Genomic DNA, 16738 nt, shown 5'->3' on the forward strand with positions numbered 1-16738 from the left:
GGATTGGGTGAGCTAAGATCCCGCCCAGGGACTGCTTTAGAACGTCCCACAGTCTCTGTGTCCCCCAATGAGACGAAGGAGAAACATGGATTTTTGTGAGTACTCACCGTAAAATCCTTTTCTCCGAGACGCTCATTGGGGGACACAGCACCCACCCTATTAGCCAGTTGGCATCTGTTTATTTTGAATTATACAAATCCTTATGTAAGGATCAGGGTGGTCCCTTTTTCAGACGTATAATTTCTTGCCTGAGTTTAAGGCGCGTTCTCCTACTGCTTATGCACTAAACTGAGTTACGCCCGGTCTGGGGGCGAGGGTGTATGCGGCGGAGGAGGAGCTAACTCTTTTTTTGTATACTTAGTGTCAGCCTCCAGACGGCAGAAGCACACACCCACAGTCTCTGTGTCCCCCAATGAGCGTCTCGGAGAAAAGGATTTTACAGTGAGTACTCACAAAAATCCATGTTTTCGGTTTTGCGTTTTAGTTTTTCGCTCCCCTTCTTCCCAGAGCCATAACTTTTTATTTTTCCATCAATATGGCCATGTGATGGCTTATTTTTTGCAGGACGAGTTGTACTTTTGAACAACATCATTGGATTTAGCATGTCATGTACCCGAAAACGGGAAAAAAATTCCAAGGGCAGTGAAATTGCAAAAAAAAGTGGAATCCCACACTAGTTTTTTGCTTGGCTTTCTTGCTAGGTTCACTAAATGCTAAGACTGACCTGCCGTTATGATTCTCCAGGTCATTACGAGTTCATAGACACCAAAAAAGTCTAGGTTCTTTTTTTTCTGAGTGATGAAAAAAAATTCCCAACTTTGCTAAAAAAAAAAAAAAATTGCGCCATTTTCCAATACCCATAGCGTCTCCATTTTTCATGATCTGGGGTTTGGGTGAGGGCTTATTTTTTGCGTGCCCGACTGACGTTTTTAAGGATACCATTTATGTGCAGATACGATCTTTTGATCGCCCATTACTGCATTTTAATGCAATTTCGTGGCGACCAAAAAAATGTAATTCTGGCGTTTCAATTTTAGCGATTGGGTTAATACTTTTTTTTATTGATAGATTGGGAGATTCTGAATGCGGCGATACCTAATATGTGTACGTGTGATTTTTTTATTGTTTTATTTTGAATGGGGCGAAAGGGAGGTGATTTAAACTTTTACTCTTTTTAATATATATTTTTTAAAACTTTTTTTTTTTTTTTTTTTTTTAATTTTGGCATGCTTCTATAGCCTGCATGGGAGGCTAGAAGCATCCACAACTTGATCGGCTCTGCTACATATAGGCGATGAGCAGTTCGCCTATATGTAGCAAAATTACAGCGTTTGACAGCAGGATTTAACTAGTTAATAGGTGCAGGCGGTTTGCGATTCCGCTCGCGCCTATTGCGGGCACGTCAGCTGTTGAAAACAGCTGACATGTCGCGACTTTGAGGTGGGCTCACCGCCGGAGCCCACCTCAAAGCGGGGGATACTGACCGCAGACGTACTTTCCCGTCAGCTGTCAGTAAGGGGTTAAAAACATACTCCCACCAAACTTTTACTGTCTAAACCCATGTAAAGGCATATGTTGTGTGCTTTAAGTGCAGTAATACACACTCACTGTCTTCCCTGGTTTCAAGCGCTTCTCTGGTCCTTTACTGGTTGCGGGATGGCTGTTCTGACGATCTGGATCACAACGGGATCTATGTGTGAGCCACAATTTGCTTTTACAATGTAAGTGTATGGATTGTCAGAACGAGGCAGCAAAGACTTACATTATAAAAGTGGCTTCCGGCTCACACACATACTTTAGTGTGATCTGGTGAGTAGGAATAGCCATCACATGACCCAGAAGAGGACCGAAGCGATGCAGGAAGTTGGCGATTGCTGAGTATATGCCCAAACTTACAGTACACTACACACATTTACATAGTTTTAGACATTAAAAATGTTGTACTTTTAAGTTCAGCATTATTGGCGACGTATTCTATTGTGGTCAAGATATTTCACATCTGTATATTTATGAAGAATATAGAGGGGCTTCATGGATCTAGTTATGTTCTGTAAAACAGGCAAAATCATGAACAAAAGTCATTAAATCACCTTAGTAAATGAAGGAATATGACTTCACAGAGCATCAGATGTACTCAATGGTTTAATAGAACGTTGCAGAATCACTAAATAACTACATACACTTACTAAAGTGTTATTTTTCTAAAATTTCAGAGGCATTTTGCCTCATGAGTAGTGATGAGCACAATTGCTCGTTACTCGAGTTTGCACCGAGTATCATGGATGCTCGAGTGACATGTTGGAGTTCCCACACCGTGAGGACTCAAACATGTCACTCAAGCACCCATGATACTAGGTACACACCCTAGGCAAACTCGAGTAACCAGCAGCTACGCTCATCAATAATCACGAAACAACCGCTGTGACAGCGGTGGTAATAAATACTTATTTTAGATAGAAAGTAGATTAAACTTGACAATGTTGGCTGGCATAGTCATTAGACTATCCAATGTGTATAGCGGTATCTTGACCATCCTACTAATGCAAATATTTTGACCAGCTTACGTTTATGGGAGCCCCTTGATTCTTCACTGACAGCACATGTCAGGGGGGAGAGATTGGGCATGGTTAATTTAAACATGTCGGATTCTCTGTTCCAGTCTAGCACATAAATTACATTTCAAACTTGTCGTAGAACTTACCTTGCCATGAAATTGTGGCACAGCATACCCTTCTTTGAGATACAGGGACACTGTGTCCCACATACACTCATACCTGCAATCATCCAAGCAAGCCCATCCTGTAGAAAAAGAGAGATTGATTCACTTTTGTTTCTCTATCTACATAGAACACCACTAAAATGTATGTAAAAAGGTCATTTTACAAAAAATTTCTATCACATGACAACATTCCACCTTACTATGGGTATAGATTAGTAATGAGCGAACTTGCTCAGATAATGGGTTATCTGAGCACGCTCTGGTGTTAGCAGAGTATCTTGGGTGTGCTTGAATAATATGTTTGAGTCCCCGCAACTGCATATTTTGCGGCTGTTAGACAGCTGCAAGGCATGCGGGGATTGCATGCTTGTTAGGCAATCCCCGCATGTGTTACAGCTGTCTAACTGCCGCAAAACTTGCAGCAGCAGGGACTCGAACATATTATTTGAGAACTCCAAAGACACTTCCGGTTAGCATTCGAGCATGCTCGGATAACACGCTATCCGAGCACGTTCACTCATCGCTAATATAGATATTTTAGGCATTAAAGGGGTTATCCAGGCTTAAAAAAAAAAAAAAAAAAAAAAAAAAGCGTGGACGTGTTTCAATTGAAAAAAAATTACTCTTACTAATTATTAGAATAGAACAATGTTCAGATTTCTGCACCGATCTCAGCTCCACTTCAGCATTGGTTTCAACACCATAGACAGCTTTCACATGTGTGTTAAGAGACAAGATGAAAGGGGCTAGCTGACTGGCTCACATCAATAGCTAAGCAAGTCTCCTTTGTCTCTACATCAGCTGTGATGGAAAAGGGGCCTGGCTTAGCTAATTAAAAGAGCCTGTGAGCAAGTACCCTTCATTGCATTATGAACACAGAATGGTACGGGAGCTACTTTAGTGATGAAAGCAAAGTAGACATTTAGCGGGCTTAGCCACAGATTGCTCTAATTGTTTCCACTTAAAACATGTCATAGGAAATGTTGGAGAATTTATTTTACTTGCTTATATAGCTCCATTAATATCCAAAGCGCTTTACAAACATCATCACTGTCCCCATTGGGGCTCACAATATAAAGTTCCTATCAGTATGTCTTTGGAGCGTGAGAAGAAATCGGAGTACCAGGAGGAACCCAAGGCAAACATGGAGAGAACATACTCTTTTCAGATATTGTCCATGCAGAGATTTGAACCCAGCACTACAAAGCTACAGTGCTAACCACTGATCCACTGTGCTGCCCAAACAGCACCGCCACCTGTCATTGGTTCACATTCATCACCTGACAAGCATATTAATATAATAAAGAGGCTAAATCGCAGTAAAATTAGCAACAAAGCTGACATAGTAAGAGAATATGTCTTAAAAAAACATATCTTGAACTGAAAAATAAAAATGCTTCTGTTTTGTGGTTACCGCACGCCCATCTCAATGAACAGAGCTTTCCATCATATATTATAAAGCTCTCAATTACAGCTGCTGCCCCCCAGCATGGCTTTCACTTACTGCCTCCTGAAGCTGTCACCATGCCTACTGCTGTTACTTCCACCTTGCCTGTGTGTGTGTCACTCCTGTCACTTTAGAACAGACCAGTTGACTATATTATAAGCTGAAGATAGACATCAAGATTAAACCTGAAGTAGACAAAGCTTTCTGTGGCATGGGGCCGCAACTCCATGGCATAGGGCAGAGCGCAGCACCTCCGTGGCACGGGGGAACAGGTGGTTGCCAATGGTATAAAGCTCCGACAAGGCATTAATCTCTATTATACAATAGAGAAACCTTCAAGAAGAACCTGAAGACCCACCTGTTCCGACAAGCCTACATCCTGCAATGATCCTCGGTCTACACAACCACCGCACGACCTGCTCTACCCTCTCCTACTGTATCCTCGCTCATCCCTGTAGACTGTGAGCCCTCGCGGGCAGGGTCCCCTCTCCTTATGTACTTGTGTGTCCCTTGTCTTACACTTGTTTATATTTCCACTTTTCACTTGTAAAGTGCCATGGAATAAATGGCGCTATATAAATGCATACTAATAATAATTATACAGGGCTCTGTGGCTAGCACTTCACCCTCTCACTGATGTAATGGGGCACTGACTGTGGCTAGCATTGTAGCACATAAAGCAGCCAGCCTCCTCTGCAGCTGCCCCCTCGCCTCCTGGAGATGTCACTAGAGCTCCTCTCACCAGTCAGCCTCATGTACAGGGGCTGCTCCGCCCGGAAATCCTGCAGTCGGGCCCCGGTGCAATTCCTTTGCTCGCAGGTAGACACGCATTCCCGGTACGCAGGCTCCCGGTCACCCCGAGAAGCAAGTGCCACCCCGGCCAGGAGCAATACAAGCAACGGGGCCATGACCGGGGAACCGGCACTTCCGCCTCTGAAGCCACTTCCGTTATGTGTCCTGCAGTCAGAAGTGTCCCCCGGAAACAGATTCCCGCGCGAAGGTGCCGGCAGCACAGAGCGCACTGCGGCCTCCACCGCCACAGCTCCACTGGCTCTAATATTAATGTCAGCACAGCAAGCACTCTAATAATATGTGTAATAATTATGTGATAGTTCATGTCAGAGGAATAAGTACAGTCATGTAATAAACATACAAGCACACCTTTATAAACACTACCAGTCATAAATATAGAATTATTAGCAATTAATAATCATAAAAGAATTTTCTTCCCCAGAATTTAGTGTTACAATGGGCAGCTTGCCCTCAACGATGATGAAGGCACAAAAGAGGTTCTAGTACGCAGTCGGCTCTCAAAGACATCCAATATTATATCCATTCACAGGGGGCGGCCGAAAACCACAGCAGCCACTGCGATATTTTAACTCCTTACACAATCACTTCATTTTACAGAGAACCAGCTGCAGCGTGTGATCACAGTCTAAGAGGTTTCCTCCCGCTACTAATGTACCTATACTCGACATTGCCATTTCCATGTGTGGTTCCACTATTACTCCCCAGCAACATGCCCGCTGTCTTGGGGGTCATACTTGACTCCGAGCTTTCCTTTGCCCCCCACATTCGATCACTGGCTCGCTCTTGTTATCTACATCTCAAAAACATTTCTAGAATTCGACCTTTTCTTACTTTTGACTCCGCAAAAACTCTTACTGTTTCTCTTATTCATTCTCGTCTCGACTATTGTAACTCCCTTCTAATCGGTCTCCCTCTTACCAAACTCTCCCCTCTCCAATCTGTCTTGAATGCTGCAGCCAGGATCATATTCCTCACCAATCGTTACACCGATGCCTCTACCTTGTGCCAGTCATTACACTGGCTACCCATCCACTCCAGAATTCAGTATAAACTTATTACCCTCACCCACAAAGCTCTCCATGGCTCAGCACCACCCTACATCGCCTCCCTTGTTTCAGTATACCACCCTACCCGCGGCCTCCGTTCTGCTGATGACCTGAGGTTAGCATCCTCAATAATCAGAGCCTCCCACTCCCGTCTACAAGACTTTACACGTGCTGCGCCAATTCTTTGGAATGCACTTCCCAGGTCAATACGATTAGTCCCCAATCCCTACAATTTTAAGAGTGCCCTGAAAACGCATTTATTCAGATTGGCCTACCGCCTCAACGCATTAACCTAATCTAACCCTGTGTGGCACAGCCAAAAGTTTTACCATAACCAGGTTCCCCGCATCATGTTCCCACATGCTTTATGCATCCATTAGCCCTCTGTGTCTGTACTGTTACACACTTAACATTATGGCTGGTCCATACAATCAGGGCAATTGTTACCACCCACTTTTCGTGTCTACCTCTTTTCTCATAGACTGCAAGCTTGCGAGCAGGGCCCTCACTCCTCTTGGTATCTGTTATGATCTATGTGATTATTGTTATGCTGTAACAGGATATGATTTCTTTAGGAGGGATCGTAAAAAAAGGAAAGGGGGTGGAATCTGTCTATATATAAAGTCCACTTTAAAGCCCACACTAAGAGAAGATATACAAGAGGGAAATGAAGAGGTGGAGTCTCTATGGGTGGAGATACAAGGAGGGAAAAGTAATAAACTCCTCATAGGGGTTTGTTATAAGCCACCAAATATAACAGAAACCACTGAAAATGTATTATTGAAACAAATAGACAAAGCAGCAAATCACAATGAGGTGATTATTATGGGGGACTTCAACTACCCCAACATAGACTGGGAAACTGAAACCTGCGTATCTCAGAAAGGAAACCAATTTCTGTCAGTGACCAAGGATAATTATCTGTCACAACTTGTGCAGGGCCCAACTAGAGGGACAGCCCTTCTGGACTTAATTTTAAGCAACAGGCCAGATAGAATAACAGAAGTACGAGTCGATGGGCACCTAGGGAACAGTGACCACAGTATAATACAATTCCACTTGTCCTTCAGTAAGGTTCCCTGGAAGGGGGTTACAAAAACGCTGAATTTCAGGAAAGCAAAGTTTGATCAGCTTAGAGAGGACCTTCGCCGAATTGATTGGGACAATGTCCTCAAAAGTAGGAGCACAGAAAATAAATGGGAAATATTTAAATCAGTTTTACACACCCACTGCGAGCTAGCCATACTGCACAGAAATAAAAGGGCTAGGAACAGGAGAACACCAATGTGGCTAAATAAGGATGTAGAAAGGGCAATAAATAACAAGAACAAGGCATTTAAGAAGCTAAAACAAGAAGGCAATGAAGAAGCATTAAAAAGTTATAGAGAAAAAAATAAAATGTGTAAAAAACAAATACATTTAGCAAAAGTGGACTCATTGCTAAGGAAAGTAAAACAAACCCCAAACTATTCTTTAATTATATAAACAGTAAAATGATTAAAATTGATGGCGTCGGCCCTTTAAAGAACAATGAGGGTGAAATCATAGAGAGCGATGTTGGAAAAGCAAATGTTTTAAATACTTTTTTCTCAACAGTGACTGTTCACACAGGAAAAGGATTTCCCAGGGGAAATGCAGAGTGATAATGTAAACTCCCCATTAAGTATTACCTGCCTAAAGCCCCCGTTACACACTGCGATATCGCTAGCAATATCGCTGTAAAGTCACCGATTTTGTGACGTTGCAGCGATATTGCTAGCGATATCGCTGTGTCTGATACTTACTTCTGACCGGCTCCCCTGCTGGTTATCGCTGATCGCGCGAGAAGCTCCTGGATCATTCCTCGTCGGGCACTTCCTGCGGCGCTTCCTGCTGTGACGACGAGCGACGCGTGGAGCCGGGCGGGAGGACGCAGGATAGCCGGGTCTGACAGGTAAGTAGCGATCCCCAACCCTTGCGATGTCGCTAGTGAGATCTGCCTGTGTGGCGGCTCACTAGCGACCACCTAGCGATGTACCAGCGATCCTGACCGCGTCATATCGCTGGTCGGGATCGCTGGTGAGTCGCTAGGTGTAACGGTACCCTTACCCAGGAAGAAGTGCAGAACCGCCTTAGTAAGATTAAAATTGACAAATCACCAGGCCCTGATGGCATTCACCCTCGGGTATTAAGGGAGTTAAGTAATGTGATAGATAGGCCTCTATTCCTTATATTTAAAGACTCTATAGAAACAGGGTCTGTTCCTTTTGATTGGCGGCAAGCAAATGTGGTACCAATATTCAAAAAGGGGTGTAAAAGGGAACCTGGAAACTATAGGCCGGTAAGCTTAACATCTGTTGTGGGTAAAATTTTTGAAGGGTTTCTAAGGCATACCATTATGGAATATCTCAATGTTAATAAATGTTTAACTCCATATTAACATGGATTTATGAAGGATCGCTCCTGTCAAACTAACCTGATCAGCTTCTATGAGGATGTAAGCTCTCAAATGGACCAAGGAGAATCATTGGATGTCATTTATCTCGACTTCTCTAAAGCATTTGACACTGTCCCACATAAAAGATTGGTAAGTAAGATGAGAAAGCTTGGGCTAGGGGAAAATGTGTGTAGATGGGTAGGTAGCTGGCTTAGTGATAGAAAAATGGTTATTAATGGGGCATACTCAGATTGGGCCAGGGTTACTAGTGGGGTACCACAGGGTTCTGTATTGGGCCTCCAACTATTTAATATATTTATTAATGATCTAGTGGATGGCTTACACAGTAAAAGATCAGTATTTGCAGATGATACAAAACTATGTAAGGTAGTTAACACAATTGAGGACAGTTTGCAACTACAGACAGATTTGAGTAAATTGGAGAATTGGGCTGAACAATGGAAAATGAAGTTTAACACAGATAAGTGTAAGGTTATGCACATGGGAAGGAAAAACAGATGCTACAATTACTTACTAAATGGGAAACTGCTGGGGAAATCAGACATGGAAAAAGACTTAGGCATCTTAGTCAATAAGAAGCTAAATTGGAGTGCCCAGTGTCAGGCAGCTGCCACAAAAGCAAATAGGGTCATGGGATGCATTAGAAGAGGTCTGGGGACACGAGATGAAAACTTAATTCTCCCTCTGTACAAATCACTCGTCAGACCACACTTGGAGTATTGTGTGCAATTTTGGACGCCGGTGCTCAAGAAAGACATTACTGAACTTGAAAGGGTTCAAAGGCGGGCTACTAAAATGATAAATGGAGTTGGTTCCCCACAATACCCAGAAAGGTTATCAAAATTAGGTCTATTTACTCTAGAAAAGAGAAGACTTAGGGGAGACCTAATATATATGTACAAGTATATCAGAGTGCAATACAGAGATCTCTCCAATGAACTGTTTGTACCAAGGACTGTGACAAGAACAAGGGGGCATTCTCTTCGTTTGGAGGAAAGACAATTTCTGCACCAGCATAGAAGAGGGTTCTTCACGGTAAGAGCAGTGAGGCTCTGGAATTCTCTTTCTGAGGAAGTGGTGATGGCCAACTCACTGAATGAATTTAAGAAAGGAATGGATGCTTTTCTTGTGAGTAACAGTATAGAAGGTTACGAATAACAGAATATCATAGGCAGATGGTTGACCCAGCTTAGGGGAAGGAATTTTTTTCCCTATGGAGAAAATTGGCTTCTACTCTGTGGGTTTTTTGCCTTCCCCAGCATCAACAATGCAGAACAGCTGCACTAAAAATAGGCTGAACTAGATGGACATAAGGTCTTCCTTCAGCCTTCAAAACTATGTTACTATGTCTATTGTCTGTACAAGTCCCCTCTGAAATGTAAAGTGCTGCGGAATATGTCGGCGCTATAGAAATAAAATGTATTATTATTATTATTATTAATCGCATAATACTAATAGGAAAACTGGCACCAGCCAATCATGTTGTGTGTGTGGAGGCCTACGTAATCTTCAAGAGAAGGATCAGACATGTTGAATTACTTCACTGAAGCCTGTTTCCCCAGAAGATGACTACCAGTGGCTCACTCCTCACTGCCCATTGAAAACACATGCACAGGCAATCTGAGCATGCATGTGGCAGGTGTATAGTAGAGTTGGGGGAATAACCATCATCTGAACAAGCGTTTGGCCAACTACCATTTAGATGCATTGGCACCATTATAATAAGTCAGCCAGAGGTTGTGGTCGGATGAATCCAAGTTCAATCTGGTAGTGATCGCAAGCACTATATATACCATACCTCCCAACTTTTGAAGAAGGGAAAGAGGGACAAAGGCTGCGGCGCGCACAGCGCGCCACGGCAAAATTTAGGCTACACCCCGACCCCACCCATTTCACAACTATTCACACCCATGTCCACGCTCCAACCGCACCCATTTAGCACTGCTGATCACACTGACTGGTACCGAGGGCACAGTGGCTAGCATTATGGGTACAGTGGCTGGCATTATGGGCACAGTGGCTGGTACTGTTGGAACACTGACTGGTACTGAGGAAAAGAAAGAACAGAGAGAGAGAAAAAAGAAAACAGAGAGAGAAAGAACAGAGAGGGAAAGAAAGAAGGGAAAAAAAGAACAGAGAGAGAAAAAAAGAAAGAAAGAAAGAAAGAAAGAAAGAAAGAAAGGGGAAAGAAAGCGAGAACAGAGAAAGAAAGAGGGGAAAAAAGAAGAAAGAAAGAGAGAGAAAGAAAGAAAAGAGAGAGAGAGAAAGAAAGAGGGGACAGAAAAAAGAACAGAGAGAGAAAGAAAGAGAAAGAAAGAACAGAGAGAAAGAAAGAAAGAGGGGAAAGAAAGAGAACAGAGAGAAAGAAAGAACAGAGAAAAAGAAAGGAAGAACAGAGAGAGAAAGAAAGAACAGAGCAAAGGAAAGAACAGAGAGAAAGAGAAAGAAAGAAAGAGGGGAAAGAGAACAGAGAGAGAGAAAGAAAGAAAGAAAGAAAGAAAGAGGGGAAAGAAAGACATAGAGAGAGAGAGAAAGAACAGAGAGAAAGAAAGAGGGGACAGAAAAAAAGAACAGAGAGAGGAAAAAAGAAATAGGGGAAAGAAAGAAAGAAAGAACAGAGAGGGAGAGAGAAAGAAAGAGGGGAAAGAAAGACCAGAGAGAGAGAAAGAAAGAGAAAGAAAGAGGGGAAAGAAATAAAGAACAGAGAGAGAAAGAAAGAGAGAGGGGAAATAAAGAGAACATAGAGGGAAAGAAAGAAAGAACAGAGAAAGAAAGGCAGAACAGAGAGAGAACAAAAGAACAGAGAGAGAAAGAAAGAAAGATTAGATAGAGAAAGAAAGAGGGGAAAGAAACAGAAAGGACAGAGCAAAAGAAAGAACAGAGAGAAAGCGAAAGAAAGAGGGGAAAGAAAGAACAGAGAGAGAAAGAAAGAGAGAAAGAAAGAAAGTGTTAGGAGTCGGATTTCTGCGTTTACTCAGCAGGGATCCAGATCCTCACATTCTGCACTCTCCTATTTATCCACTGCAGAGGAGATTTCAGAGGAGATTCCCTTGCAGCAAATCTCTCCTGAGGCTAAGTCCTTCTGTCCTCTTACTGGGCATGCTCATGGGACGATCTCCCATTGGAGACCGGGAGTCATGTGCTCAGGTCCCGCTCCAGTTCTCATTGGTCCATCTCAGAGATCTGGAAGCGTGCAGAAGGACCCGGCTGCTATAAAAGGCGCGCATGGCTGCTCCGCCATGTGCTAGTATAGACTTACTTGCTGCTGTGTGTATGAGGAAGGACGCATGATTCTGGTGACTTACTCATTTGAAATCCCTTCCCTCTGATATTACGCATGTGGATAGGGACTGAGTTAGTATCAGCACCAGCGGTCCTCTGCTGCAACATCCACAGCTGCTAGTGTCCGACATTGCGCTTGGGCCTTGTCTTTGTCGTTTAGCGGCAGTGTCCACGCCGCACTGCAGTAGCAGCCTCCTTTGTGTTCGTAGTTGCAACGCCGCACACACGGTAGGTCTAGACGGACGTAGTGCCGCCGTCTTGGGCTACTCCTGTGACCTTATATCGTGTGTGCGTTTTTTACTGAGTACTGTGACTACAACAGGCTCAGTCTTTTGTGTTTGTATTTTTTGGCATCTCTGTGAGTTAACTGAGATTGCTCTGCGCACCTGGATGAAGTTTAACCCTGTGCACGTTCCCGCCATAGTTGGGTCGCCCTCCCAGGGCTGTGGGGGTACTCGGTACCGGGCCCAATGAGCTTTAATGGGAGATGTCATGGCAGCTGGGACCCGGCCCGTGGCCCTGGGCGCCCATTGTAAAAGGGGTTGTTGCAGTGTGCGGCGCCCATTGTAAAAGGGGTTGTTGCAGTGTGCTTAGGGTGATGAAAGTTTATAAGTGATTCGTGACGCCACCTGTGGTGTTCGGCAATGAAGATGTAAGCCGACGCTGCAGACAGATCCTCTGGGACAGATGGTGTGGTGCAGCAATGATGTTATAGCCCTCCACAGGCAGGGCTGTAGTCCCAGGGCAGAGTAGGTGAAATGACACTTAGATGGTGTAGTGCCGGGCGCAAGGGATGTAGCAGTGCTGGGCGGGTTGGTGCAGGAATAAGTGGAGGACACCAGGGCATGTAGTTCCAAAACTTTACTCACAGTCTGTTGCAAGTACAGGTGCCTGCATCCATGCCGTGTCCTCCGTGTCAGGAGCTCAGCCAACTTCCAGGCAAGATGAAGTACTCCTTTCCAACACTCCGCCAACATATGTGCCTTTTCTGAACTTCTCCCTCTTAGCGCCTTTGAATGAAGTACTCACAGTACTGAGTTACACTGGAGTTCCTCCTATCAGATGTTCCTATGAAATCTACTTGTACAGCAGACAGCTGTAGCCTGCTTCGGGGACTCCTTACTACTAAGTCCCGGCTCTCTCGTATGTTGCTGCTGTGCCCCCAAATCTTGTGTGGGAATAAAGTGATGACAACTTCTATTCCTCCGGTGTCTGCTGCAGGACCATTAGTATCCGTACAACCTCGGGTACCGGACCCCGGCCTTGCGCTTAGAACTTGAGAAGGGTTCTCCTCTAACCCTAGTCCTTGTTCTCTTATTCTCCTCACGTTCCGTGCTAATCCTTCTTCCCAATGGAGAATCAAGCTTCCTTTCTCTGTCTCTTTCCTGTGCCAGCAGACCCAGATCACTGTGGCCTGCTGCAGCACTTCCTTCTGCCATCCCTCTAATGGGGATCTTCTCTGTTTCACTCTCTGTCCTTCTACATCCTCACTCATTGACTGAAATGAATGACTGAACGACTGACTCAACTCTTCCCACTCTTTTATGTAAACTAAACTCCACCCACCTCCCAGCACGTTTCGTGTTCCAAGCAGGGAGCCGCCAAAGGTGCTTTGCTACACTACTTTGTGGTGTGGGGTGCAGGTGTTGGAGTGTGGTCAGGTGTCTCCACCTTACCTGGATGGTGGGGCACCATACCTCAGGAGGAGGTGCAGTACCTCTGTGGCGACTGAACCCTCAGGGGTGCCACATATTGCTCCTGCCACCACTTAGCAGCGGTTATATCACCTACTGCACGGTGGACCCTGAGCGGCGAACGCACTTTATTATTATTTTTATTTAGTGCGTTCCGCCGTTCCTAACATTATGCTAGCGCCAGGGTCTGGTTAGTGATGGCAGAACAGCAGCAACTCTTACAGTGTATTCGGCTACTTGAGGGCCTGCTGGCCACTCTTGAGAGGGCTCTCTCAGCTGCACAATCCAACGAAGCTGCTGTAAAGGCAATCACAGACGTGGTTTCCCGTATGTCCACGTCCTCCCCGCGCCGACAGTTACCCGCCTCCCGTTGCCCAATAAATTTTCTGGCGATGGCGCCTCCTGTTGGGGTTTCATCAGCCAGTGCTCCATTCAGCTGGAGTTACTGGCTGCGCGATTCCCTACGGAATGGGCCAAGGTGGGGTTTATTGTTTCCCTTCTGTCGGGCAAAGCGTTGGAGTGGGCTACACCACTATGGGAGCGTGGTGACCCAGAGGTCCGGACCGCAGCTCACTTTCTAACAGCTATTAAGCAGGTCTTCCTCGGTCTACGGGTCACGCACGATACCTCTCTTCAGCTTCTTGCTTTGACTCAGGGTGCTCTCTCGGTTAGTCAGTATGCCGTCCGTTTTCGGACACTGGCTTCCGAGTTGGAGTAGTCCAATAAAGCCCTCATCCCTGTGTTTTGGAGAGGTTTGGCGGAGCACGTTAAAGATGCTCTCTCTGGGTCATCCTCGCACACCCAGGGCAGCGGGGTACTCGGTAACGGGCCGGTGTCGAGGCGGGAAAGTGTCACAGCAGCGGTGACCTGGTCCGTGGCCCTGGGCGCCCAATATCAATGGCGGTGATGTAGTTAATGGTGTTAAAGTTTATATGAATAGTTTGTGACGCCACCCGTGGTGTTTGGCAAGTAAGATGTTGAGCCAACGCTGCATGCAGATCCACTGGGACTGATGGTGTGGTGCAGCAAAGATGGTGTAGCTCCCCAAAGGTGGAGCTGTAGTCCCAGGGCAGTGTAGGTGCAATGGATGAGGAGAGGCGCAGGATGGTATAGATGCTGGTACGCAGGTGTAGTGGTGCGGGAATAACTGGAGGACTCCAGAGTATGCGGTTCCAAAGCTTTACTCAATGTTTTCAGTTCACTCAACTGCCTGCCTCCGTACTGTGTTCTCCAGGTTAGGGCTCCAGCCAACCTCCAGGCAGGATAGGATTCTCCCTTCCACACTCCGCCAACATGTACCTTACTGAACGACACCTCCAATGCGCCTTTAGGTGCGAAGCACTCCAGTACTTAGTTACCCTGGAATGCCTCTCTCTAGGTGTTCCTAGTCTTTACTTGTATGACAGACAGCTGTAGCCTGCTTCGGGGACTCCTCACTGCGTCCCGGCTCTCTATTCAGTTGCTGTTGCGTCCCAAGTCTATGATGGGAGCAAGGCGTTAGCGGCTCACTACTCCTCCGGTGTCTGTTGCCGGACATAAAGATCCAATCAACCTCGGGGACCAGGCCCCGGCCTTTGCGCTCTCTGGACTGGAAGGGTTATCTCTCTTTCTCAACCTGCTTCCCACCGTCCTTCTATTCTCCTTCATTCCGATCTGTTCTATCTCTCTTATGGAAGGTTAGGTTATCAATCTTATCAGTCTCTTTCTCTGGTCTTTCTCGTGCCAGCAGCCCAGATCACTGGGACCTGCTGCAGCACATCCCTCAGACACCCATCTTCTCTCTTCTCTCTCCTCTTAACCAACTAACCACTAACTCTCACTCTTCCCACTCTTTTATATCTAACTCCACCCGCCTCCCCAGCACCTCTCGTGTTACGAAGCCAGGGACCACAAAAGGCACCCTATGACCTTTCCAGCATAAAGCATGGATGGGTCCCTGCTGAACTATCCTGTGTGTGGGATGCAGGTGTTGGAATGCGGAAAGGAGTTCCCAGCCTACCTGGATGGTGGGGCACTACACCTTAGGAGAAGGTGCAGTACCTCTGTGGCGACTGAAGCCTCAGGGGCGCCACATCTCCACTAGAGAGGTTCATGCCAGTTTGGAAGAGCTGATTGCCATTTCAACCCGCATTGACCTCCATTTTTCGGAGCGCGGTATCCAAACGGAAGGTTACTCCGGCTCCTAATTTTTTTGAGCCTCTGGAACTACCCGAGCCAGAGGTTCCACCCCCAGAGCCCATGGAGGTGTCTCGCGCCGTTCTCCAGGCGTGTCCGGCACAAGACTCCAGTTGCGGTCATATTTGTCAACACGCGGTGTCTCAGAACAACAGTGCCCCGCAACGGCCAAATGCTGTATCGCCGGTTAAGACCCTTGTTCCTCCCCACCTTCGGCCGAAGGTTCTTGCCTGGGCACACACGTCCAGGAGGGGTGGTCACTGTGGCTATATGCAGACCACAAAACTCCTGGCAGGGTCTTACTGGTGGCGGCACAGGGCTCAGGATCTTAAAAAATATATTCGGGCCTGCACCTTTTGTGCTCGGAATAGCCTCCTTAAGCGAAGAGCGGAGACGCCTGCCGACACACGGTGGCATTCCACTTTAACTTCTGCTCCCGCTGTCTCCCACGGGTCCCTTCTCAAACCTGGCGATCTTGCCACCCCTGAGGTCTTCCACGTGTCCCGAGTCTCTCTGTCACCTACTGGGACATCAGACTTGCCTGCGGATGAGTCTGAGGCCTATACCTCTTATGGGCACAAGTAGGTGCTTTGCTACACTACTATGTTGTGTGGGATGCAGGTGTTGGAGTGTGGTCAGGTGTCTCCACCTTACCTCGATGGTGGGGTACCACACCTCAGGAGGAGGTGCAGTACCTCTGTGGCGACTAAACCCTCAGGGGCGCCACACATGCTCATGGGACAATCTCCCATTGGAGATCGGGAGTCATGTGCTCAGGTCCCGCTCCAGTTCTCATTGGTCCATCTCAGAGATCTGGAAGTGTGCAGAAGGTCCCGGCTGCTATAAAAGGCGCGCATGGCTGTTCCGCCATGCACTAGTATAGACTTACTTGCTGCTGTGTGTATGAGGACGGATGCATTATTCTGTTGACTGACTCATTTGAAACCCCTTCCCTCTGATATTACGCATGTGGATAGGGACTGAGTTAGTATCAGCGCCAGCGCTCCTCTGCTGCAAAATCCACAGCTGCTAGCGTCCGACATTGCGCTTGCGCCTTGCCTTTGTCGTTTAGCGGCAGTGTCTATGCCGCGCTGCAGTAGCAGCCTCCTTTGTGTTCGCAGTTGC

At 46.2% G+C, this 16738-nt stretch overlaps 1 protein-coding gene across 2 annotated transcripts in view; it reads right to left on the reverse strand.

The window, feature by feature from the left end:
- Positions 1 to 5217, reverse strand: part of PGAP3 (post-GPI attachment to proteins phospholipase 3) — a 41908-nt gene extending 36691 nt beyond the window's left edge. Inside the window, exons 1-2 of one of the 2 annotated variants that reach the window (XM_073572570.1) lie at positions 4909 to 5208; positions 2702 to 2799 (exon numbers count right to left, since the gene is read on the reverse strand). In XM_073572570.1, the coding sequence (XP_073428671.1) occupies positions 2702 to 2799; positions 4909 to 5074 (264 nt within the window). In that variant the 5' untranslated portion in view covers positions 5075 to 5208. Of the gene's footprint in view, positions 1 to 2701; positions 2800 to 4908 lie in introns of both variants that reach the window. The other variant, XM_073572571.1, reaches the window with a different exon arrangement.
- Between the last annotated feature and the right edge of the window lie 11521 nt (positions 5218 to 16738).

Source organism: Dendrobates tinctorius, unplaced genomic scaffold (assembly GCF_039654945.1).
Source record: "Dendrobates tinctorius isolate UK_male_01 unplaced genomic scaffold, ASM3965494v1 ptg000032l, whole genome shotgun sequence".
Taxonomy (NCBI): Eukaryota; Metazoa; Chordata; class Amphibia; order Anura; family Dendrobatidae; genus Dendrobates; species Dendrobates tinctorius.